Consider the following 26,764-nt stretch of genomic DNA (forward strand, 5'->3'; position numbering starts at 1 on the left):
ACCACAGAACCTGATGGAACATGGGCATGATGCCTCCAAGCCACAGGGGCTTCCTTTAATCAGAAACAACTGAAACAAGTTCTTTTTTTAAAATACAGCCATTGAAAAGACGACACATTAAGAAACATGTAAACACTGCAGCTGCTTAATTACAAGTTGCACTGCTTGGTTTAGTACCTATACACTCCCAGGTACGGGAAACTTTACAGAGGGGGACAGGAGCCTCCCCTCACTTCCACAGTTGGACAGAGAAGTAGAGAATGGCGGCAGAGTAAGAAAAAACAGAAGACCTGGCTTGTGCACAGCTCCTGAGAGAATAAAAGCAAATTCTATCTTCTCATTCTCCCAGAATAAAGGTTTAAGATGTTAGGAAAGTTGGAAAATAAATGTGTGTTGTTGGGAGGCAGAGGAATTGGCAGATGCTTTCTAGTTAGAATGCCACTTATTACGGGAGGCACACCAGAGTCTAATCTCATGCTCTGAAAAAGGCAAGGAACACAGAACCTGCCTCCCCCATACACTTAAGTCCTAACCTTGAAAAATCCAGGGGCAGCTGGATGGATGATCCTGTTCCCATGGGGATTGTCCGTGGCACCTGAACTCAGGGACCAGCATGGGGGAAACCACCTCACGTTCCTTGGTTCTGCTGCTCCCCCCTCCCCCACCCCACCCCACCCCCGTCATCCTCAAGTGTTATCCCAAATGCCTTTCCATCTAGTCTCACTTCTGATCCATGAGCCCTGCTCAAAGGCCCACAATTACACTGATTTTTTTGAGGAAAATAGGAGTACCCGTTTTCCATACTAACTGAAAGATGATACAGGAACCAACCTCTCTGCTTTCCAAATTACAGAGTACTCAAACCGCCAAATATTGTACTTATTGGCCAGTGGGGTCTGCTTGGTCATTCTAGAAGGGAACGGAGGCCAATAGGAGTAATTCCTGGTCATTTCCAGATGAGGCAGAAAAGGACGCCAACATCTACAATAGGCCCAAGCACAGCACAACAGAGGGAAAAACCCCTCTACTATTAACAAGAACATCCACGAGAGTTTCTGTATATGTTTTTAAACAAAAATACTAATGGTGCTAAACTCTGGTCAGTCAACTGGTGAAGATGAAGACATAATTTGGCAAGCAGAATTATTCTGAAGTTACATAGCAGAGTCTTCTCGTGAGGCCTCTCATCACTTTCCCTTAACTCTTAGGTTTAGGCAGGGAGTGAAGGGGCTTGGGTGACAGTAGTAACAAAACTTCCAAGGGTTTGAAATCCACACCCCAATTCTCAGAAATTAAATGGAGAGCAAGGAGTGATGAGAACCCATCCTTAAGAGATGGAAGCAAAGAGATCAAGGCCCCTTCCCAGGATATGTTTTTGAAGGAAACAGATGCCTTTGCTTAGGCTTCCTGGGGCACACGGAACAATACCCCAAAACCACCCAGCCCTCAGGGCCGATGAGGGGAGTCACATGCTGCAGGCAGACAGCTACCACGCAGTTATACGCCTTCCGGCTCGGCCTCCTGTGTTTGACACTGCTGCTATCCATGCATGACACTGACCCCTGGGTGTCTGTGCCAGGATTTCTCACAGGTGAGGGGACAATCAGCCAAAGGGCCTTCTACAGGCTTCTATTCTAGGATGTTACTGAAAAGAATCCATAGAAGATGGAGAACGGAAGTTCCTGGGTTCCAGCAGGGAGAGAAAGGCCAGAAAGGAGGTGGCATGTGGAAACTTCAAAGCACCACATCCAAGACTCCCTAAGAGGTAGCTTCCTGGTCTTGAGTCTGCCCTGGCCAGTTAGGATGGGGCAGGCCCAACTCCTGCCACTACCTCAGGAACATAAAGGGGAGGACAAGACGTGACTACGTGGGGCCCTGCTGGCAGTTCAGAATCCCCAGGGACGTGGTCAGATACTGTATCAGGAAGCCACAGAGCCAGAGCCAAGGACGCTGGCACTCTGCTGCTCGCCTATACAATGTGAGGCAGCCCACGCGCAAAGCCTCAACAGAAGGCTCTTTTCCCAGAGAGAGACTAGCTTCCAGGATGTTACCTGTTGCGATTCCCACACCAGCCTCAGAATCCCAAGGAGACTGCTTCCCAGCCCAAGCCCCTCAGGTTCTTCAGAAAAAAGAATTTAAGTCAAAAACCATGATTTGTTTTTAGGTTGCAAGAAATTGGTCAGCTGAGCATCGCACTGTGGTACACCTCCCCTAGCCGCTGGTGTTTGGTAGACGGGGGTGCTGGGTGGAAGCCCAGCAGCTTCTTGGCCCTGGGGGCCTACTGCCTACAGTTGTTGTCGGACAGCTGGCTGGGGGTCCGCACTTCACCCAGGGAGGTCGTGCCCTCAAAGCGCTGTGAGGCAATGGCTGCCTGGTGGGACATGCTCTTCCGTACGATGTCACCCTTCCGCCACAACACCACTTCCTGCAGATTTGGGAGAGGGGGCAACGTGACACCATGAGCAGCAGGCATGGGGATGGATTTCTCAGAGGCTTTAACTTTCTCCTGGGGAATCTTAGGCAAAATCCTCCTTGCTTGTCTCTCACCCAAGATAGCAGCTGTCCATACCTCCATATGCCCAGGGCGGCTTTGGATGGTGTGTGTTGCAAGGGCAGAGTAGTTGCTGGGGCTGGGCCTGAGAAAGCAGACTCCAGGTATCAAGTGGGAACCCTCATTCTTGCTGTGGAACTCTGGGTAATCCATGGTTTCCACCTCTTGGCAAACCAACAAGTGGCATGGAGACTAATACCGTGTGTCCCCAAAGACCTAGCCGAACAATCAGCTCTAATGTGTCTTTTAGGGCAAAAAATTAATATGAGACCAATAAGACGGGAAACACGGTACCATTCTCCTTAACCTGTCAGAAACGGAGCCTTATCCCCACAGAAATGATGTCCTTTCTGTTCTGTCACTAGGGCCGCCATGGGTTTGTAGGAGGTGCCCAGGCCCTCACCTGCTGTTTGAAGTAGCGCCGTTCCTCCTCGTCTATAAGCACCAGGTTGAGGTAATAGCGCACCGAGAACTTCTTGTTGATGTCCCGCATGGTGGGGGTGAGCTCGTAGCCAGCCAAGAAGAGCCGGATTGGGATGGACTCTCCTATAAGGACCAGGCAGGAATCAGAGCAGGGACAAAGTGACCACTCTACCGCATACCAAGTCACTGACCAGAGCGGGGAGATGCCACCTGAGCACGGCACAGAACACTCACACAAATGCCGTTGGGAAGTTGCATTCTGCTGCCCAACGACTTGCTGAAGCAAAAACAGGACTCTGCAATTCCATTCCAGGTCTGGTTGCACCTTCTGAGCATCCTCCTCTCACCATCTCCCCACGGAGACCAGAGAGTGGCAGTGAGGATGAACAGCACAGGGATACAGTCCTGTCAGGCTTCCTCTGATCACATGTAACGTGTCTAGTTGTTGGGTTTTCAAGAGCCAACTGTCAGGCTCCAGCTAACTCACCATGTCACCCAGCAATTTCGATGCCATCTCCCTTCACCCTAACTGGTGCGTGCCCTCCAAAATACGTCACAACTCGAAGATGGATTGGCAAGATGGTATAGTGGTCTGGGTAACAGAAAATCCTCATTCTGGTCCCAGTTCTCCATTAATCAGTTGTATGAGTTTTGAGTAAGTGTGTTCCTTTCTCTGGACCTTAATTTTCTCATGTGGAAAATTATGGAAACAGACGACATAATATTTTAGATCTCCAGCTCCAACACTGCGCCTTTTAGTATAAGTGGAACAAAATTAGGGCAGTAATTCTACTGAGAAAGGCCAAACCTATAATGTAGTCTAAAGCTAAATATAAATGATCTTTTAATTATCTGCTGTTTCATTTGTACACGGAAAATGACAATTGGCTCTACTTGCACAGCTGGTGAAAAAATGGAACACAGTTAGAGTTCGAGCCTATCCCCCCAAGGACCTGGTATGGTGACACTCCAGGATGTGCTGTCATTGTCCCCAGTGTTCCAGGCTGCTTAATCTATGACGCCCTTCTTTCTGCTTGGAACAGACTGTGGAAATACACTGAATAAAACCCTGGCATCACCAAGCACTTCTACATGAAAAAATACATTCTTCATCATCAGTTTCGGCAGAGCCAATGAAGAACGTAAAATGATGGCTACTCCCAAATAATCACACAGATTCCCCCAATAATAAAGCTCTCAACTCTCCCCATACCAGGTGTAATGTTAGCTCTGTGCAGGGTGCGGAGAGGACCCTTTCCGTCCAGCTCCCAGCGCTGTCTGTAGGCCCTGGTAGTGTTGGCCAGAGTATCTACACTTGGTGAAGGAATGCAGAGAATGCATCATTTTACCAGAGCTAGAACTAAGTAACAAAAATGACTATTCTGTATCAGTCTCTTGCCCCCTAGCAGCAAAGAATGTCAGAATGTCAACAGGAAAAAGTAATAAAATGTTCAAAGTATCTGCTGAACCAGTCTTTTGCAAACTTAAAAAAAACACACCGGCATTACTCTTGAGAATCAATCTCCAGCACGAGTTCACTATATAAAGGAGCTCTTCTGGGTGAAGGTGGGGTAGGAGCCCTCCCTTTCCTCCTTATTGTGACCCCAGTATATAGTTAGACAGTAAGAAATTATAGGTTAATAAAAATCTTACTTGAACAGTATAATCCCTCTAGCCCTTCCAGAACTGCGCAGAGCCTAGGAGAAAAGGTACGGTGGCTCAGGGCTGTGGGGGCCATGAGGCTCACCTCTCACTGGCGCTCCATCCATGATCTCATACTTGGCTATCGTGTCGTTCTCATGATACACGTTGGGGCCGGTGCCTGTTGTTTCCCGCTTGATGATGTCTATCTCCATGTGCTTGATTTTGATTCTCACCAGCAGGAAGTATATCTTCCCCACAATGACGTCTTTCAAGTGGTATCTGGGGAAGAGAAAGTAAAGAAAACAAGGTGTGTGTACAGCATCCAATGCTTTGCACATTTACAGACCTTTATGGTCTCAGGACATGGAGTCACAGAGCACACTCGCCCATATTCCCACCCACACTGCCATTGCAGCCTGATTTCCCAACATGTTCTTTACTTATATCAAAGTAACTTCTGTCCCTTCCATTCCTCCAGATACAACTCAAAGGATGTTTTTCCTGCATGTTACATCAGCCATTCATGCTTGCTCATCTGATCTATCTGCTCAGGTCCTATAACTTCTTTTACACGTTTTGTATTTGTGTGCGATTTTTTAGATATCCTAATGTGTGAGAGACCACACCCACACATGCAGAAACAGGTCCTGCTCTTCCTCTCTGAGCTCTACAAAATGTCTTTTGGGAACTGGGCCTTGATAGATCACCACAAACAGTTTTGCGTGGCGTGGACCCGCCAGGCCAGGCAGAAGCAGCAGAGCAAGATACATGCATCAAACTCCGTCCACACCTCTCTGGGCTCTGCTCACATGGCTTGTGCTCTGAGCCATCAGGAACCCAGCCATGGTGCATACTGCTTTTCTTGGGGTCAGGCAGAAGGGATAATGATCTGTATGTGCACAGCCCTGTATCAGGCATGGCAGGCAGAGAGCAAAATCTGCAAACCTGCAGCTCAGAATCGTAGGCCCTGAGGGTTGGCAGGGACTTTAGAATTTAAGCTCCTTATATCACAGGTGAAGAAAAGGAAGTTCAAAGAAAATAAACATAATTGTTCAACCAGGATTTGAGCAGGGGACAGACATGGGATGTGAACTCACGTTCCTAATTCCTAGGCTTGTGTTCGCCCCATTACTTCATGCCATCTTTCTGCTAATAATCTAATTGGGAAGACTGCAGATACTCTGAGTAGATAACCTCAGAACGCTTCCAAAAGCAGAGTGTAGGCCAACTCACAGCATTTTAGAAGGAATGCCTAGAGATCATAGACGCTACGGGTGTTCCAACTTTTATAAATGGAGCGTCCCTGTATGCTACAGGAAATCTCACACAGAAGCATTACTACGTAAGAACAGAAGAGCTATTCCTGTGGAGGGCCTAGAGCCCTGGCTCCCAGCTCCTCTCTGACTTCACCCTTCCTGTATGTTTGAAACACAAGAAGCTGATCCAAGCCCTCATTTTTCAGAAACCCAAGGTACAAAAATTTAAGTACCTGTTAACCTTAGTTCAACTCCTTAGTGGCAAAACAGGATGTGATTCTAAGTGCTGGGCTCTTCCTGTTACGTCATATAGAACATGCACTCTCTGGGAGGATCCAGTCTTTGGCGTCATGTAACTAACTCTCTAAAGTGCCTTTCACATACTAAATTTGGTCCTGAACACACTGTTGACTGAGGGGTATTCTGAGCTCCTACAAGTGGCACTGCCGGCCAGCCACCCCCTTTGTCAGGTGGCTGGGGTGTTGGTGGGCAGGTACTTTCAATGGCTCCTTTCCAGGAAGGCCCACAAAGCCCCGAGACTATGAGGAGAAAGAAGCAGTAGGCTGTTCCTTTACATGTCCCTGCCAGGCCTAGATCAACCTGCCTCCCAGCTCACCCTGCCCCACTCCACAGGTGGACCCCAGACCATGCAGGGCCCAGACCATTCTGGGTCATAGTGTCATTTTACTGACACCCCATTTTGTTCCAGGGCAGGGGCTAAAACACACCTTTCCCCTCACCCCTGTGCTAGGAAGCACATTTGTTCTCGGTTTTAAAAAAAACTCTGTTCCCAACCCCTTCAGGAGAGCCATGTGGCTCAGCCCTCTCTGCCCCAAGCTTCTGCATGACAGTGGGTCTGAGGTAAGGGTCTCTTCACCACGAGAACCCTAGTTACATACTTGGTGATTTTTCTTTTCTTTTTTTAGCTCTCTGTGAATAGAATACACTTTTACTTTCACACATTTGATTTTCATTTTCAAGAATGTATTATAATGAGAAGATGCTGTGGTGCATTTTAAACTGTACATGTTGTGATTTACAAACAGTTAAATATTTTCATGTTCTAACAGTAAACATAGTTTAAGACATATATGGCTCCCCAACTTGCTAGTTAAAATACAATTACTTGAAGACCTTTATGAAAAGGCATCAGGTATTCTTTGCTATCATTCATTTTAGTTCAAGGAAGAAGCAGTGAACTGTGGCTGGTTTGATTTCCTCACTTTGCCTTCTTAAGACATACTGTATACAGGAGACAGATGATAATGGAATGGTGTTCTGAGACTATTCTCAGCAATAAAAGGAAACAGCTGTACGTGGAATCCAAAACAAATAGCCTTAAAGCTAGTTTAGCTGGACTTCGAAAGACATCGTAGGCTGTTTAACCTAAATTTACCTTCTTAAATTACTATAGTTTAATTTACGTCAAATGAGGTTTTATTTCCTGGTCAGTCTACCTTCAGCTAGTCTGGCACATACATTCCCTCTTGTTTTTGTGACCTCCCCCACAGCAGGTCCCCACGGACTAGCCAAGGCAAGGGCTGCCATCACTCTGCACTCTGACCAGGTCTCAGGTCAGCCTGCCCAAATGGTTCTTCCACAACGTAGGGCCCTGGCACTTACTTGGACTTGTTGTACTCAAACTCAATGTGCAGACAGTCCTCGATCCCAACCTCCATCTTGATGGAAGAGTTCAGCTCTGGGTATGTGCTGAGGGTGTGAACTACAATGTCCATCTCTTTGACAACATCATTGAGGCGACGGCTGATGGTGGCTCGAAGGAAATACCTGGAGGAGATGGAGGCATCGTGAAGGAATAGTCCCAGTCTCCAGATGCTACGTAGGTTTACTAGGTTTACGCATCAAATTGACCCACTTGAGAGAACCCCTTACAACGGTTAACCTTTGGTGCCTTGTATTCCTTTGAGAATTTGTATCTGTGGACCCTCCTCCCAGAAAAAAATGCACATGTGCACTTACACACAACATTCTGCAGTTACGCTTCCAGGGAGTTCAAAGGCCCTTCCCCCAAATCTGTTTTTGAGCCCGTGCTCTGAGTTACGAATGCTGCTCTAAGTAAAAGTGATTTCTCTACTCTGTATTGCAATAGTGTGTTATTCCTGTGCCTTTCGCGGCCCTCATTACTATCTACATTGTATCTGTGTGCAGGTTTTTTTCTTTAACTCATGTCATGTGCCTTATACCCATCTATGCATGCCTATTCATTTAAAAATATTCAAGCACTAAGCATTTTTCAAGTCACTCACAGTTAAATGAGAAGAACAGAGAATGGAGAAATTAAGTCAGCTATTTATTCAGCAAACATTCATTTCAAGGTATAGCATGAGTAAGACATATAGTCTCATAATCCCCTGGGGAAGATGGGCAAATAAACAGAAAAATTAGATCACGTAAGTGCTAATTCAGGTACAGGAATCAGGTACTGGGGGGAGAGAGAAAAGCATTCAGGAGAGCAAACCTTTTAAGTAAAGCAACAGGTGGGAGAGGTGGTGTGTTTGAACAAAGAAAATCTCTGGCTGAAGTAGGATCCTAGGGGAAGGGGTTGCTCTGATAGTGGGCAAGTTAGAAAGAAGACAAAGACACAGCCCCTGAAGGTTCCAGTGTGCCAAGCCCGATCTCTATGGCCAGCTACTTTAGTGTGACCTTCCCAGCATGCCCGTCCCCTTGACTTAACTCTAGCTAATACCCAAGGAGGGAAGAAATACCCCTTTGATTATGTATTTTTTCTAAGTAAAACTAGATAATCCCTACCGTCTGTCAAGCATGCCTGGACAAAATTGCTAACCAGATCAACTACACATTAGACTACTCTCTTCTGTGTGGCACTAACTGCTGTTTGGCAGCCTTTTTTATTTATCTCAGTAACTTCTGTCACACTCCCCAAGACATGTGTTCCTAACTCTTTTCTAATTGCTTAGGCTCCCAAGCCTCCCCTTCCTCCTCTCTGTGGAAGGCACTACTTTTACTATATTAAGATGAAGGCCTTCCAAGTCAAGATTTATAATTCTCTGCTTTCTCTGGTTGTGCTGTTTCTGGCTTAGAACCTGAACATGTGTGTCTGTATCGCTGCCCATCCTTTTTTCCTTTCCAACAGCACCTCTGTCTCTCAAGACCCTTCCTCCTTCTCCCTCTGGCAGGAGGACTCTCAATCTGGATGGACATCGCAATCACCCGGGCGGAGGGGCTTTAAAAATCCTGATGCCCAGAAGCACCTGACATTTTGTTGCTCTGGAAAGGCACCGAGGCATCAACATTTTTTAAAGCCTCCCACGTAATTCTAATAAGGGAGCCTTGGTAGAAAACTACAGTCGGCATCTTGATCCTTCAATTTTTGCAATTTTCTTAACATATCCAATCTCTCAGCAGCTAAAGGCTCCTTCCTTTGAGTTTATAAGGAGTCCCAACTCATCAATCCCCCAAACACTCTCCAGGCCTTACACTCTTGACCTTCCTTGAGAGACACCTGTCATAGAGGGGTCCTGTTCTAACTACCGGAGCTTCTTCCCCCGTCACTACTACTCACCCCTTGCTTCTGTTGCCACCACCGAAAACTGCCCTCAAGGTAACACCCAGCCTCCCAGTTACCAAATCCAGTGGCCTTTTTTTCCAGCATCAGTTTTATGTTAGTGTAAAACACTTCCTCTTCCTTGAAATGCTCTTCCCATGGTTCCACAGGAGGGCATTACGCTGCTTCACCTCCTACTATCCCCCAATAGCCCCAATAGGCCTTGAGCTCTGTGGGGACAGAGCCCCAGAGAGCAGTTTCCAGGCTCTTGGCCTCACGTGGAAAGGTGCTGACTCGGGTAGTAGATGGCCGTCAGCTGTGGCTAATTGACCGTCAGCTGTAACCAGTTAGCCTATTAGCCACTGATATAACTGCCTTGCGCTTGTTGGGGAGGGAGTCGAGAGTCCAGTTGCTGGGTTGGCAGGCAGAGAAGCGGACAGCAGGTAATGTGGCTCCAGCCTCCAGTGAGTCTATAGTAGTATGACTCCCCTCCCTATGGCTCCATGGGAGTTCCTTTTTGGCCTCACCATGTCCTGCGTTCTTATGTGGGGAGCGGGAGCTAAGACCCCACAGGCCGCCTCGCACAACAAATGGCGCAGCGAGCAGGGTCCCACGACAAGTGGCGCAGTGAGCAGGGTATGGCGCCGGCCAAAGCTCTCTGAGGGATGGTACAGCAGTTTGTGCATGTGAAAACGCAGTCTCAGGAAGCCCATGAGGAGCAGCGCCAGAGACGAGGAGTGCGGTCTGCCTGAGAGAGACGTGACCCTTCAGTGAATTGGTGCTCCTCTCGAGCCTCCGGATGGCATGCTGCCCTGTTGGCCGTAGCAGGCATCACTGGCTTTTTGGTAGTCCACTGTTGTAGACTCTGAGGGTTGCGGACATCTTACACCGAAGCCTCCACCCACTCAGACACCTGGCACGGCAAGCAAGATTCCGACCAGGTAGGAATGGAGTCTGACTCTGCCCAGGAGGACAGGTGGCCCCCATACAGTGTGTGGTGCCCGGTGGCCACTGTTCTCAGAAATTGGACCCCCAAGGAGGGGTGGGAGGACATGGATGGCTCTCCGGCCAGCGTGGAGAGGGCCCTGCAGGCTCTGGCTGAGCGGTTGCCGGAGGATGCGAAGGCTACAGCCGGCCGCGTGGGCTGGATGTTCCTCACTGCACTGAGTCTCAACACGGAAAGTGCGCTTAATGAAATGGCCCAGGTGTCCCATTTGGAAGCACTGGAAGCTTGGATCCAAGAGGGGCCCCACAGTGGAGACTCTGAGGCAGAGGCAGAGGAAACGAGTGGAGACATGTAGCTCCCAACCCCCAAGCCCGGCCAATCTTGAAGCAAAAGGTAAAGCATGAGCAACCTTTGGGTCCGGGGGGGCATTGCTGCAGGCAACCCACCTGTGACTGAGTTCACGACCTACACCCCTTACACTCCCACTGAGTTGCAGGAGCTGGGGAGGCGGTACAGACAGCGCCCTGGAGACCCAGTCTCAGCTTGGCTATTACGTTTATGGGATGAGGGAGCAGACAGCATTCTCTGCTCCCCAGGCGAGATGGAAAAGCCAGCCTTTGTGACAGTGCATCCATCCCTGCAACAAAGGTTACAGATCTGCCATAGGTTGGCCCAAAATCAGGGAAACCACACTGTGATGTAGTGGCTCACTGCTGTGGTACGCACAGTATGGGGACAGGCTGGCCAGCTGCCAGATACTGTGAGTAAATGGCAGTCATATACGGAACTTACTCAAATCATCCGTGAAATGGGTATGAGACATGCTATTTTCAACCCTAATATGCAGGGGCCGGATGACGAGCTTTTTACAGCCAGCATGAGAGATCTGGTTTTGGATACTGCACCTGCGAGTACTTTTGGATCCTTGGTTGCCATTCTTACACCCTATGTGGGGCGACGGATCCATGATGTTACAACTGCCATGGCCACCCTAGGGGATGTTGAAAGCCGGAGGCGAAGGAAGTTAAGACAGGAGGTCCGAGCAGTTGAGACTTGGAAGCCCAAATCAAAAGTAAAGGGGCGAGGTCGTGGGCCTCAGAGAGTAACACGCGCACAGATGTGGCGTGATCTCGTGGCAGCAGGGTCGATTGGGAAAAAATAGACTGACAACCCAATGCACTGTTGTTGGAACTTTGGAAACAGTTGCGTCTGGAACAGCAATTCCGGAGAAGCCTAAAGGAGAAATCTGGGAAAGCGCGACCCGTGTCCCTCCAGGACTTCATGCGGCCGCTTGAGGCCGACTCCTTTCAGCTTGATTAGGGGTGGGGCCAAGGTACCGGTCAGAGGGGACAAGCGGGGACCAGAGGCCCCACGTGGAACTGTCCATACATTGGTCCCCTTCTAATGTGCAGAGGGTTTTGGCTCTAGTTGACACTGGTGCAGACTGCAGTCTTGTTTATGGGAACCCAGAACTGTTCCCCGGACCAGCAGTCTGCATTGATGGCTACGGGGGGAAAACTGTGACTGTGAAAGCCGTTTCCTTACCACTGGGTATAGGAAGGCTTCCCCCTTGTAGCTACGAGGTTTATGTCTCCCCCGTTCCGGAGTATATTCTAGGGGTGGACGTGCTACATGGCCTCAGCTTATGGATGTCAGTAGGAGAGTTCCGTCTCCAGATCCGGGTGGTGAAAGCGATGACACGCGGGCATGCACACCACCCTCCTCAAGTGTTGCCACAGCCCTGGTACATGGTTACAGTGTGACAGTACCGCCTGCCAGGAGGGCAACAGGCGACTGGTGGTACCCTAAGAAGCCCAGGAAGTCTGGCTGTGCCCAGAAGGACTGGTGGTGCCCTGAGAAACCCTGGTTGTGCCCAGAGAGCCTGGCTGTGTCCAGGATACTGCATTCACCTCCAGGCTCCTCACACAGGGCCCCTCGCGGAAGATGTTTGTCGCATAGATTGTGAGGCGAGACCCCGTAGGGGTGGAGTGTGCGGACAGAGTCCCAGAGAGCAGTTTCCAGGCTCTTGGCCTCACGTGGAAAGGTGCTGACTCAGGTAGTAGATGGCCATCAGCTGTGTCTAGATGGCCGTCAGCTGTAACCAGTTAGCCAATTAGCCACTAATATAACTGCCGCGGCTGCGCTGGTTGGAGAGGGAGTCGAGGCGGGGTCGAGAGTCGATTTGGTTGGTTGGCAGGCAGAGAAGTGGACAGCAGGTTGCAGGTCATGTGACTCCTGCCTCCAGTGAGACCATAGGGGTATGACTCCCCTACCTATGGCTCCATGGGTGTTCCTTTTTGGCCTCGCCATATCCTGCGTTCTTATGTGGGGAGTGGGACTAGAGGCCCCGCAGGCTGCCCCGCACCACAAGCTCTTCTCTCTCTTAGCTCTCCTTCTTGAAAACCCTATGAGGTATTATCACTGAGCAGATGATTCCCAACAGTGCATTTCTCTGTCCTGAGCGCCAGGCTTGCGTTTCCAATTGTCTAGTGAAGCTTTCCACCTCTCTAGTCTGCCAGTGCTCCAAACTTTAAAATTGGATGAATCATCTTAGCTACAAATCATCTCTTCCTCCCTACAGCCCTCTGTCTTCATCTTCACTGGTTAGTAAATTCTGTCGACGTCTATTAAATTGGTTTTCTGCCTGTTCACTTTGTGTCCATGACAGCAAAACTCTTAGGACCTCCTACCGTGTTTCTCCGAAAATAAGCCCTAGCATGATTTTTTTCAGGATGACATCCCCTGAACATAAGCCCTAATGTGTCTCTTGGAGCAAAACTTAATATAAGACCCGGTCTTATTTTCGGGGAAACATGGTACTAGCCTTCTAACAGTTTTGTCTCCATACTCTACCCATCCATCAAGTACTACACATTGACTTTAAAGTCATCCTCCAAAAGAACCACTCCCCTGCCTAAAAACAAAGAAAAATAAACCCAAAACAACTTTTCATGTTTCCCCTCTGCCTACATCGTAAGATGCAAGCTGGAATTTACATCTTCTATAAACTGTCCTTATTCTTATCAGCCCAGAGACTGCACCAGACCAATCTATATAACAAACCTTGCAAATACAACCCTGGTCTTCCATTTATTTCCCCCATGTTTACCTTCCCACAATTTGTTGCCCTAGAAGCTCAAAGTCCCAGACTTTCCTTTGCCTTGCCATGTCTTGGTAAAATTCTTGTTTTTTTGGTAAGATGTTTACATAAACCCAAGTTCAAACCACCCCTTTGAGTTACTCATCATTGACTTCCACGTGTGTGCAATGCACATGTGAATAAGCTTCTTTCTTCTTCTCTTTCTAATCTGTCTCTTGTCAGTCTAATTTGCAGGGCCCTGCCAAGGAAACGTTTTTTTGTTTTTTTTTCTTCCTCTACAATATATATAACACAAAATTTACCATTTTAACCAATATTAAGTGTACAGATCAGTGGCACTAAGTACATTCACACTGTTGTACCACCATCACCATCATACATCTCCAGAACTTTAACTTCCCCAACGGAAACTCTGTCCCTGTTAAGCACTCACTCCCCATTCCCCCTCCCCCCAGCCCCTGGCAACCATCATTCTACTTTCTGTCTCTATGAGTTTGACTATTCTAAGTGCCTCATATAAATGCAATCACACAGTATTTGTCTTCTAATAACTGGTTTATTTCACTTAGCATAATGTTTTTAAGATTCATCCATACTGTTGCACATGACAGGATTTCCTTCCTTTTCAAGGCTGAATAACATGCCATTGTATGTATATACATTTTATTTATCCATTCATCTGTCTATGGACACTCAGAAGGCTATTGTGAATATGCTGTTATGTGACTACGAATGTGGGTATACATATATCCATTTAAGCCCTTGCTCTCACTTCTTTTGGATATGTATCCAGAAGTGAAATTGCTGGATCATATGGTAATTCTATTTTTAATATTTTAAGAAATCGCCATACTGTTTTCAGCACCTTTCTTTCTGACATAAAAATATTTAAGAGAAATCCACTGCAAAAAAATAAAGTTAAATAACAATAAATCCCACAGCCAAGTTTAGGTGCTGCCTTCTCTGAGTGAAGTTATGAAATGCTGTCTTTAGTGGGGGTAATGTCAGTGTTTAGATCTCTATAAAGATTGAAAAAGAGCCTACACTCTTCTGATGGCAGAGAGGAGCCCAGGGAGAAAGAAGGGGAGGAAAAGTCTTGCTGTATTTGTAACAACATGTATGTACTTGGAAGGTACTATGCTGAATGAAATAAGTCAGACAGAGAAAGACAAATACCAGATGATCTCACTTATATATGGAATCTAAAAAAGCAAAATAAACAAACAAAATAGATACAGATTCATAAGTATACAAAACAAATTGATAGTTGCCAGATGGGAAGGGTGTTGGGGGGCTAGGTGGAAAAGGTGAAGGGATTAAAAAGTACAAATTATAAAAAGTCACAGGGATGTAAAGTATAGCACAGCATAGAGAATACAGTCAATAATTCTGTAATAACTATGTATGGTGTCAGGTGGGTACTAGACTTACCACGATGATCACTTTCTAAGTTATATAAATGTCTAATCACTATGATCTACACCTGAAACTAATATAATATTGTCTGTCAGTGGTAATTGAAAAATAAAATGAAAATGAAAAAAAAGTCCTGCTTTATTCTGCACCATGCTAAACCCGGGCCTTCAGGTGATTAGAGTAAGCTGAGCTGATGAGAGAGTATCAAGACCTGGAACCAGGTGTCCAGAATGATGGAGGAAGTCTGCTTTATCCCAGTGATATCACATAATCTTGGGTTACATCCAAGAGGATACAGTTGTGCTGGAATTTTTTATTTTTATTTTAAACCCCAGAGGCTCTGGAATCAGTCCCTATCCTCAAGGGTTTCCCAGACTGGAACAATAAAAACACCTCCATGTACTTAAATTGTGTTTATTAATCTTTTAAAAACTTTTTATGCTCTACTACGTTTTATTCTCTCATCACCCCCAAAAGATGTAGAGGGCAGATCTGGAGTTAGAAGCTAAATCTATTACCGACTTTTCTAGTGAGAGCTGAGTGACAGATCTCAGGATCACATTGCTGTTGTGTGGCAGAGCTGGACTAAGGGTCAGTACGTCCTGACGCCCAGGCAGTGGTGTCCTGGAGCTGGCTTATACCAATGTGCAAAAGCTGACTATTGAGTTTTCAGGAATTTTATCAATAGGTTATTAAACACAGCAATTATTTAAAATTAAATTATATAAACTTACAATTGAATTATATTAAAAACAAAGTTAATAGGTACTAAAAACTCATTGCTCACTAATTATTTTGCTACATTTTAAAATTCTCTGCTCCTGGGGGAATTTATATTTATTATCTCCATATGAGTTATGTTCTGTAAAAGTGGCTGCTGTACATCTCTTCCCAAGTTTGCATTGAAGGACGTCAGGTTGGCAGCATGAAATTGGCCATGGTGGGAATATTTACACTGCAGAATTGACCAGTGCTATAAACCAAAGGTTTATAAACCAAAGAGAGCCTGTTGCTAAACGTTTAGCAGCACACCACTGCTCCCAGCGCGCTTTCTTTTCGATACCCTAATAAAGATCCTCAGAAATGTGGACAGCTTCAGGTTATGGTTCAGGTGGGGTAGCTTCTGGGGCAGGTGGGGCACAACTTACCGGAGCTTCACATTTTGCCCGGTGTAGGACTCATACGGCTTCTCCACATGGGTGAATTCAAAGTCGAAGGCCTGCGACTGGGTAATTTCTCCAGGCCGGGCCAAGTCCTTCACCAGGGACACAAATTCATGGTGGTTCCCACGGTCGTAGTAGAGTTCTGGAGAGAGAGCATCAGCCTCCTCTACCAGACCCCGAACTACACGGGGCCAAGCGAGGGGCCCGAGGCTGCAGGAGCCCCTCTTCTGAAAGACCTTCCCCCCAGAGACCTTGTTTTTGACTCCCTCTCTTTTGCTCCTCACTGCATTCCTCATATACTGGTCTCCCTCCACCTCCCTCCTTCCCAAACACTCTTCTGCTTCACAGAGAAATCCTGTGGCCCAGTATAATCCTGCTGCAGGACATCAGGATAACACCTTAATAAGGGATATATCAGGGAAACCGCTATCAAAAACACACTTCTTTAAATACGTTTTTAAAAACATTTCTAACTTTTAAAGCATATTCATAGGTATTTAATCATAGCATCCTTATAATAATCTTGTGAGATCACTAAGACAGGCCTTCTGACCCATATCAGAGATAAGGAAACTGAGGGACAGCATGGTTAAATGACTGGCTGGCACAGAGTCACGGGGTTGGCTGCAGAGCTGAGATTGGAGCAGTACTCCTACTGGACTGCATCTAGTTCTATGACCTGGTAAAACAGGGGTAAAACTAATCCACTTCAGAAAGTTTTGTGAGAATTAAAGGAGGCAATGAAGGCATAGGACTTAGAATAGTACCTAATAAATAGTAGATAGCAAACAAAGAATATTAGCCGTTAGCTGCTACTATCCCTCAGAAAGGATTCCATGTGGCCAACATGACACACAAGGTTTAGTGTTACTCCCTCCATCTAAAGCAGTGGTTCTCAAACGACAGTGTACATCAGAATCACTCGGAGGGCTTGTGAAAACACAGATCGCTGGGCTCCACCCCTTGCATTTGGTTCAGGGGCTGGGGTGGGGAGCTGAGAACTTACATTCTAACAAGCTCCCAGGGGATGCTGGTCCTACTTGTCCAGGGACCACACTTTGAGGGGCATAGCTTTCAATTTATCCTCCCCTGGAAATAGTTTTTGTATTGCTTTATCTTAACTTCATGCCATGTATTGTCCTATATGATTTTATGCCTGTATGTACTCTGCCGTTTAAGTGTTAACTTTTACTATATTCATGGTATTTAGACATAAGGCCCATATGCCCAGCTTCCTGGTATCCTCCTCCTCACCCCATCCCCTGCTGCACAGTGGGGGCATTTAACATTGACTGTGACTATACATGGCCACATTACCGTCAAGGTTCCACCCCCTGGCATTTCTGGGCTCCAGTGCTATGCTAGGCTGCAACCTGAAGTAGGATAGACCAGCTGAGAAAATGGAGCAGGCAGAGTGCACTTGCCGCTTTTGCTGTTGGCTGCTTGGGAATAAAGAGACAGGTCCACAGAGAGGAGTATCTGGGACAACAGCCCACTAGTCCTGGTCCCGGATCTTCAGAGCACAGCAGGAGACCTCTTAGGGATACATAAGCATCAGGGATTACAGGTCGGAGGTGTGTTTGCTCTGGGTCCACCCCAGAACAAGGCCTGAGACCCAATCAGGATCAAAGTCACCTTGGGCTGAAGAAACCAGTTCTCTGGCCCCACCAGAGCCAGTAATGTGCCAGCTCTGTTCTAGGGGAGAATCATGTCCAGAAGGAGAAAATGGTCTCAACAGTGCTTTTGGCCGGAGTGCAAAAATCAACCCCTTGCTGTTCTGGGAGCTGGCCCTGCCAAACCTATTCCACAGGGCACTGTTTTCCACCAGACGGGGAGGCATTCTAAAGCAGAGTGGCCTCTGTCCTATGATTTATCCAACTCTTGAAGGTGGCAACAGTGTGGTTAATCCCAAACTAGTACGGCTACATCTGTGTTAGTTTACATTGTATTCTGTGCTTACAGTTGTTGCTGATTTCCTATGTAGTTATATCTTGATCCATCTTACATTACAAACAACCCACCTTCTCTGTTCCAAACACTAAATGGAATCAGCAGTGGGTAGGATTCTAGGTAGTGAGTGATAATCCACAAAGCCACTAAATGGGAGACAACAGTTGCAAACTAAGGGGGAAAAGGACAGCGAAAGGTGAGCAACTCCTAGCTCACTTTGAAATCCAGTAGTTGTGCCCCTCAATAAAAGGACGTGCACCGACTGGGTAGGAGCAGAGCCACTGGCCAGCCTATGACAAGGGCTCTTCTGTACTCACTCCTGCTGGTCCACTGTCACATGTGCCCTTGTTGATGGGCCTGGCTTCTATGTGGCACTACTCCTCAACTGGGGAACCTGGTGCCTCAGTTTCCAATAACTGGATTCTGGCCATATGTTTCAGGGGACAAAAGCAGGCAGAGCGAGGCACCAGCATCCATGATCTTTAAGTGGGAAATCCCAGAGTCAAGAGAAAGATGGGAAAAGAAGGATGGAAAAATACACAAATGTGATCGCACAGCCCAAAGGCAACATGAGAAACAAAACAGAGAACGATCCAAAAGGGCTCAGAGAGCACTCAGGCTGCCAGCATCCGAGGATCCTAGCAATGGTCCGCCTGACCCAGCAGGGGAACCTGGCTTCGGCCAGGACGTCTGGCAGGAGAGGTCCTTCCCTGCATAGCGTCACGTTCTCCCTCAGACTCTTCCTCCTGGACTCGTTAATAAAAGCTCCTGCACCACATGTCATGGAAGAGTGGCCAATATGTAGTCTGAGTCAGGCTGGACTGGGCTTTTTCATTTATAATTTAAGCCGTTTGCAATGCTTTTGCAAACACTGTGAGGCAACGGGGCAGAAATAGCAGCCATACTTTGCTAATTGCCAGAAAGTTTGGTTTCTTCTCGTAAGCTAAAACAGAAAATCCAAGGCTGTTCTTGCAGGAGGTTTGGATCCTAAAGAGATGGTAAACTGCCTCTATTCTATTCCATAGATGCAGCCACAAGTCATGCCTCGTTCTTCCCGACCTCCAAGCCCTCAGGGACTACCTATTTCAAGCTAAAAGTTAGAACTGACCAAGTGTGTTGGTTAAGGTAACTTTCCTGTCTTCAGCCTCCTACCACAGAAACAAATCAGTTTTGTAGTCAGGATGTTTTCATGGTGAAACTTGCCACCAACGGTTGAGGAGTGAACTGGCCATTTTGGAAGGAAATTGAGCCAGCTGTGAAGCATAGGGTCAGTACGTGAAAGATGCACTGAGATTTGCTGTTTGCTTCAGGCTCCAGGGCCGTCTTGGAAGAAACTAAGTTAGTAAGCGCAAAAAGACCTCACAAGACCTCCTCTTTACCCCGACTTTCCCAGGCACTGTTTGCCGACTGGCAACCTAGTCGCGATTCGTGCTGCCTACATCCCCTCAGATCTCCTGGACCCTGGCAAACCTGCGTGGCGAGTCACAGCCCTGGGCTGCCCATAGCCAGCCAGGTGCAGCTCTGTTCCAAGCCCCCAAAACAACTTGTTAATAGGCTAAAATCTATCTATTTAATCTCAATGTGCCTTTTACTTAGCATTTCATGGATGAATGAATTAAAATACAGAAAGCCTCTGAAGTTTTTAGAAGTACAGGCTTGACTGGTGCTAACAGGTTCAGATACATCCAGAGGCATTACTTTTAAATTTTTTTTAAAAATCCAGATATGTATTATCTATTTGGCTTTGTAGTGCAAGGGTGCTCATGTCTATTCTTCTCTGCAAGTCCAACTCTCTAATTATCTTTGGTTTATTTAACCCCATTAGTCACCAAGGTGGCCCAGCTGTGTCTTACATACACCAACACTGTTCTCCAGGGATTCCAGCTGAAAAATGGTCTCTCCTCCTTCTAACAATGGCAGAACTTCCTGCAAGGCTCCTTACATACCACCTTTCATTCTTCTAAAAATGTGGGCCATTAGCTGCTAGAGGGACACAGGAGATGCCCTCACCACACCTTTGTTGGCATTGATAGGACACAGACCAAGCCAACAGAAAAAGTACATAAGGTGCAAGCAGAATCTCAATGCAGCTCAAAAAGTTACTGAGGATGAAAGAAAAAACATATATATCACTAGTGAATAAACATGACCTTATTATACTCTCAGGGGGCAACGCTCAAAATGCAACATCTGAGCAATTGGGGCAGAACTGAATGGATCATACCTCTGACAACTCTTATTTTTTTGTATACAGGGAAAAATGAGCCTCAGCTTGACACAAGAAGGTGTGATGAAAGAGAAATGCAAAAGTATGTGAACCTACACCCAGCTTTAACATTTCGTGACCCTGGTTCCCTCAGTGAAGATGCTGCACAAGTAGGTGCAGGCCAGTGGGTCATTTTACTTCTCAGTGGTCTGGGCTAACTGCACCCCGCTCATCATGCTTCCACCACAAGCAGGGGCCCAGCCTCTTAGCAGTAACCAGCAAAGCAAACCTGCACTCTCCTTTTCTTTCATTAAAATAACTCTGGTTTATCTAGGAGGAGATAAAAAAAAAAAATCTAGAGAATAGCTTCTGTGAATTCTTAGCTCCGACAAATTTATCCGGTTAGCAAATATTTATTGAACACCTACTATGTGCCACCCACTGAGACTAGAAATTAGCCATGAGACTGATGATGGACTGAAGGCAGTCCCTGGCTTTTAGGGGCTCAGAATTTAGTGAGGGAGATAGACATGTTAAAACAAAAACCAACAAGCTTGTCACATCCTGCCTGAAAAGAGGTACCAATGAGGCCTCTAGCAGAATACTGGAAGAGGTTCTTAAGTCAGCCTGGGGAAGTCAGGGAAGGCTTTCTGATGGATGTCATGTTTGCGGAGCTTTAAGAATGAGTAAGAGCTTGGGTGGAAGGTCAGACCTTGAAGAAAGATGTTTACATACAAAGGGAAGATGCCAAGATCCTAGAAGGAATATAATATTTTGAGGAAACTACAAGTGATGAGCGTGAAGGGTGAGGGAGAGATGAAGCTGGAGAGAAAGGCAGGGGCTAGCTCAGGAAAGAGTTAGATATGTATTTCCCCCTTTAACCAGTAGGGAATCGATGAGAAGAATTTTAAGGAGGGGACTGACAATGTTAGAACTGCCTTTCAGACAGTTCACTCTCACAGAAGATGAACTGACAGAAGAGGAAAACAAAGGTAGGAAGACCATTTAGGAGACTGCTTGCTACAAGAAGAAATAATAAAGGCAGTAGCATTAGGAATGGAAAGGAAGCATAGACTTAAGATACGTTAGAGTTGTTGGAAAAGACCCAAACTTAGAAGCCAATTGGATACATGGGAGGAGGAATAAAGAGTCCAAGATAACTCCCAAATATCTGAGGCTGAATGGACCCAAGTGACATAAGCCAAAATGAAGGGAAACAAACAAACAAACCAGGAGAAGCAGCTAAGCTGGGCTGGAGCAGAAAGAGAAAGGGGTTTCTGTTTTGGATCCAGGTGGAGATGTCACGCAGGCAGTGGGAAACACAGGCATTGAACTCAGAAGAGAGTTCAGGTCAAAACAAAGAAAGAATTTGGGAGTCATCAGAATATAAGAAGACACTGATGTCATGGGTGCAGAGAAGATTGCCAGAGCAGGTTATAGAGTAAGAAGGAAGCAGGGACAAAAGTTACCCCTCTTCCTGTCAACCTCCAAAACCAAGGTCAAGATAGGAGCTTTTCGGAGCAGGCCCTGCGTCACTATGAGGGTCTGCAAGGAACCTGTGCAGAGTCTCTTCCATAAGGTTTTTCTTGGGCTATTGTACCTTCCAGATGAAGACACTGGGAAGGCAACATGGGGAGGTAAACAGGCAGATCAAAGGGGAAGCTGGTAGGAACATTCTCCATGGAGAAAGCAAGGGTGACTGCAAGGTGAAGTGTTTTAAGAGTCTAGCCCATGGAAACATCTTGATGGATCCAGCTTAACAGGGAAAAAGAAAATGACAATGATCAACTTAACTCCCTTTTACTGAGTGCCTACTACGTGTGCCAAGCCCTGCACTTCATGTATAGTCCTCAAAAAACACTAGCAAAGTCTGTATTATTATAATCTGAGCCTTATTTAATTTAATGTAACCCAGTCTGTTTGATCCTCAAGCATATACCAGGCTGTCCCTCTAATGAATATACAAGGTGGGACAAAAACACTTTCATCAGGAGAAAAAGTAATTTAGTCATAAGCATAAGAAGGTTAATGAGATAAACCACTTTATTTTCAAGCTAAGGAACTCTTCCCAGGAAGGAAGGAAGAAAGGAAGGCGGTAAGGAAAGAAGGCAGGAAGGAAGGACCAAATCCAAGAGACAATGGTTTATAAGAAGAAAAATTGACTTAGATTGGCAATCAATGAGGAAGGTGGGCAGAACGCCATGCTATCAACTTTCTTACTCCCAGATAGGAAGTCCCATACTGTATGTCACCCATACAGCTAGACCTTAGAACCTCACCAAAGCTCCTCCCACTTCATGCATAGTCAAGAAGTGCAATAAAGGAAAAAACCACAAGACCACAACTTTAGCAAAATTACTCAGTAGCCTCGCTCTGGTGCCCTGAGGTCAGCTGACACACTGTCTTAGGTACATGACACAGATACACCACACTCTGAATGAAGCATGATCCCTTGACATCGCAACATTCTCACTAGGTGATTTTGTTATCCTTACCTTTCAGGAAAGAAAGCTGAGGCCCAGAGAGGTGCACAGCTTCCCTAAAGTCACAAGGTCCATTTAGACAGGACTGCTCAGACCCAAGGAAGAGTTATCAATGGAAGCAATAAGAAGTTCTGACAAAACTCAGCAGGGATGCTGTTCTGGAATTCGAGTAGATACACAAGAAACCAGGCAGGGCAGGTACAGCAAGCAGCCTCCTGAACTCCCTTTTAGACTAGAAAAAGGCCTTACCACCAATCCCCCTGAACAGCTCACTTAATATGCTGGGGCAGCAGACATTCTGGTTATCTTTCACATACTGATAAAGTACTGCCATCTGGAATGACGGTATAGACACACACTAAACCTGCCTGTCTACATTCATATTACAGAGTCAAAGAATCCATGCAATGATGTTAAAACTACTACTTGAAAATACTAATTCTAAGTCGGTAATGGCTTCTTGACTATAGCATATGTTATACTCAGCATAAAATGCTTAGGATTCATCCCATCTACTCAGTGGCTCTCTCAGTGGGATTTTACCCTGCAGGGGACATAAGGCAATATCTCAAGACATTTTTGAGGTTACAACTAGGGGCAGGGAGGTGCTTCTGGTATCGGGTGGGTAGAGACTGGGGACACTGCTTAAACATTCTACACCAACAAAAAATTATCAGGTCCAAAGTGTCAACAGAGTGCTGCTGAGAAACCCTATCTAAGCTAGAAGCAGGAGAGCAGAGGGTATGAAACTCACTCTTTAGACCCCCTTCCGGTACATAAAAGGCCACTCGTATTCTGGATTTGAAAAAACAACAAAAAGTTTCCTGTAGGATCAGCCAGTCTTCAACCTGATTTCATTCTTTTAAATGCCAGAGGCAAATAGAGACAGGCCACAGGTTTCCAGCCTCCATAAAAGGGGGAAGAACAGATTCTTTGCTGAACTCTGAGGACCTGAGAGAGCATTAACAAGCTTTCCTGGGAAGACCCTAAACAGTTCTACATGCAGCATGCGGGATAGGGTATGACTTTGGCAGAGGTTTCTCAGCCCATACGGTATTTCTTGTGAATCTATTCCGGACCTAATGACAAAAACAATTTATTTCAGAAGTACTGCAGGGTTTTAACAAACAAGACTCCAATAGTGTTAGAAATGGAGACACCTGTGTCTTGACTGGCTTCCAACATCTTCTGTATTGTTACTGTCTTTTACTATCTAGTTCTAATTGTTAATAATCATATTTAAAGGCCATTGGAACATTAAGACATTTTGATCATTTAATTTTAGTTTTAGGAGCATCATTTCCTTGTCTTTAAGAATAAAGTAAGCCCATTGAAAACTAACATTCTAATAAAGAAGTCTTAGAAACACAGGCTGTAAAAGGAAAGACTGGATCTACAGACGGCAGCGCTTCTTTCTCAAAACATGTATAAGGACAGGCAAGTTCAGAGATAAGGTGAGATATGAGACACTGGTGAGCCATTTCTCCCACATCACTCCAAAAGAAACAGGGGGTGGGTAAAAGTGCAACTTAAGTAAGGCACGGAGGACCAGCTTAACGTGGGCCAGAGGAAGGCAAAACCAGTACCGGAGAATGGTCTCCTAACAAACCCACCTGCAGACTAAGGCAGGCGCATCTCACTCCGAAATCCTGGAGGGAGGAAGCCAAGCTGAGCGACACGGTGAAGGGACAACTGGGGCACTCGGGAGCAAGGTACCCACCACGACGAGCAGCAGCGGGGACGCCGCTGTGCCCTCGGCACCTCTACCCCTTTTGGTAGGGAAGACTGTAACGCAACGGGCCACGGCGGGCGGGCAGGCCTCAGACCGCAGGGGACGAAGGGCTCCGACAGGCATCACCAGAGCGGCCCCGGCCCGCTGCACCTCGCCCCGAGTGGGCGCCTGGCTCGCGGACGCGGCGGGGGAGGGAGGCCCTGGGCGCGACTCACCGATCTGCCCGATGAACTCGATCTTGATGCCCTGATGCTCCAGCCGCTTGTTGGGGTGCTTGAGTGCAAGGCTCACCTTCCCGGAGACCGTCTCTCCGTCGTAGAAGAGGAAATACTTCTCCTTCTTCCCGTCCTCCGTCTTGTGCTCGGCCCGCTTCCTACTCTCCGCATCGCTTAGGACGATCTCTACCTCCACGCTCTGCCCAAAGCCGAAGAAGCTCATCTCGCCGCCCGCCGGGCAGGCCGGGCTCCCCGGCGCTGGGGCTGCCCTAAGGGAAGATCAGCCGGCTGGATGCGCCGCCAGGCGACGGGCGAGGTACGACTGCCCGCTCCTCCTGGAGGGGAGGGCAGGGCAGGGCAGGGCAGGGCCGGGCCGGCTGTGCGACGGATGCACCGCGGCCCACCTTTCCAAAGAGAACGCGAGCAGCCGGCTGCGGGGAGGGACGAGGGCTGCAAAATGCAACTCAAAGGGGGCGGTGCAGAGCGGAGGCCTGCGGGCCGCCGCCGCCCACCGGGTGCGGTACAGAGCCGAGCGGCGGAGCAAGCCTGCCCAGCCTGTGGCAGCGCGACGCCCCGAGACGCTCCGGTGGCTCGGGGCGGGGGGCGGGGGATGGGGGACAGCCCCTAGCGCCAGCACGCGGTAGACGCCGCGCGCATGCGCATGTCCCTGCCTCGGTACCTTTTGCCACCAGACCACCGGGAAGATGCTCACTGCGCATGTGCAGTGGAAGAAGGGCGGCCAGTCTTTCCCTTAGTTGACGTGGTGGTGACGGCTTCTTTCCAGAATTAGGGCCCACGCATCCCGTAAAATTAAAAAATCTGCACATGTTCTTTCTGAATGCTTCCCTCCCCCGCTTTTCCTTTATTGTTTTAGTTTAATGTTAGTCTACCATCCACATTCGGATATGTACAACGTTCGATTGCTGTTTGACGGAGTAAAGGTAACCTTTTGACGCACGCGAAAAGTCACTTGACAAGGGGCAAAGGTGACAATTATTATAGGAAGTCTGTCTCAAATTCCCTTTAAAGTGTCCTCCTATTTAAGAAAAACGAGACGGCAACGGCGCTATTAGAATTTAATTTACTACTTAACCCCTACTTTAAAGGGAAAGCTAAAAAAAACCCGCCTCATGGAACCTTGGCTTAGTCTGCAGCCCTTAGCCCGCCCCATTCTTTGCGCATGCGGCAGAAGGCCCTGCTGATTGGTTATTGGAACGAAACCGGCTGGGCGCGATGATTGGTCGGTGGGAAATTCTACATGTTGTGACTGGTTCGCAGGAACGACTCGGAGCGCGCGCGGGAGCGAGCTTTGAAAGTTGACCACAGCGGAGGCGAGCAGGTTTCTGTGTGATCATGGTGGCGCTGCCGGGCCTTGGGAGCGGCCTGCAGCCGTGGTGCCCGTTGGATCTCAGGCCGGGTGAGGAGACGAGGCCTCGAGTCTCGGGGAGGCAGGGCTGCGGTGCTTTTGCGCCTGCGATGCTCTTAAGCCTGGGCCTGGGGTGGGGATGGCGATGGGGGTGGGGTGCTTGACTCTTAGCAAGGTCTGTGCGCTCCAGGACGATGGCGAGCCGGGTCTGGAATAAGGGCTCAACCCAGTAAATAACGTTAAAAAAGAGCTTATGTTGCCCGATATCTTTTAGTTCTTTTGCAACTGTTTTCTTCGCCTTCCTCTTGTTCTGCAAATCTGCACACCTTTACCAGCATCACTTGAAAACACAAATGTGACCTGTCAAATCTTTAAACCTTTACTGTTTCCCCCTTTATTTCCTTCATAAATGACCAAATCTTTGGCCTGATATATAAGAGCCTTCACCATTCTCGGCAGTCTTTTCCATGAGCATAATCTTTGGAGTCAGAGACAGTGGGATTGGCCTCTACACGCTACCGCTTAGCATCCGACGGCAAGTTGCTTATAAACCTTGGTTCCCTTATCTGTCAAATGAGGATTATAACGTCTACCTCACAGGGGTTTTGTGAAGATTGATACAGTACCCGGTACACTGTAACTGCTAAATAAGTACAAATAATAACTCCCACCCTTCACGTTTAATCTCTGTGCTGTTACTATTTTGTTAAGTTCCAAACAGGTTATACTTTCTTAACCTTTGTGGTTTGTTATGCAGGTCTCTCTGTCTGGGATGCACTTCTCTGCA

The 26,764-nt window shown here is 47.2% G+C and overlaps 2 protein-coding genes across 4 annotated transcripts in view; one reads left to right on the forward strand and one right to left on the reverse strand.

The window, feature by feature from the left end:
• Nucleotides 1–11: 11 nt before the first annotated feature.
• VPS26B (VPS26 retromer complex component B) lies at nucleotides 12–25,253 on the reverse strand. Its single transcript, XM_019718834.2, has 6 exons — nucleotides 24,612–25,253; nucleotides 16,011–16,167; nucleotides 7,498–7,662; nucleotides 4,722–4,897; nucleotides 2,955–3,097; nucleotides 12–2,425 (listed from the first exon to the last, which is right to left on the reverse strand). The coding sequence occupies exons 1-6, from the start codon at nucleotides 24,832–24,834 to the stop codon at nucleotides 2,279–2,281; spliced, it is 1,011 nt and encodes a 336-aa protein (XP_019574393.1). The 5' UTR covers nucleotides 24,835–25,253; the 3' UTR covers nucleotides 12–2,278.
• A 280-nt stretch (nucleotides 25,254–25,533) lies between these two features.
• The window catches only part of NCAPD3 (non-SMC condensin II complex subunit D3), a 69,280-nt gene continuing 68,049 nt past the window's right edge, over nucleotides 25,534–26,764 (forward strand). For 2 of the 3 annotated variants that reach the window (XM_019718829.2, XM_019718832.2), the window contains exon 1: nucleotides 25,890–26,028. In XM_019718829.2, the coding sequence (XP_019574388.2) occupies nucleotides 25,965–26,028 (64 nt within the window). In that variant the 5' untranslated portion in view covers nucleotides 25,890–25,964. Of the gene's footprint in view, nucleotides 25,553–25,889; nucleotides 26,029–26,764 lie in introns of those variants that run through there. The other variant, XM_019718830.2, reaches the window with a different exon arrangement.

Source organism: Rhinolophus sinicus, linkage group LG16, assembly GCF_036562045.2.
Source record: "Rhinolophus sinicus isolate RSC01 linkage group LG16, ASM3656204v1, whole genome shotgun sequence".
NCBI classification, from domain to species: Eukaryota; Metazoa; Chordata; class Mammalia; order Chiroptera; family Rhinolophidae; genus Rhinolophus; species Rhinolophus sinicus.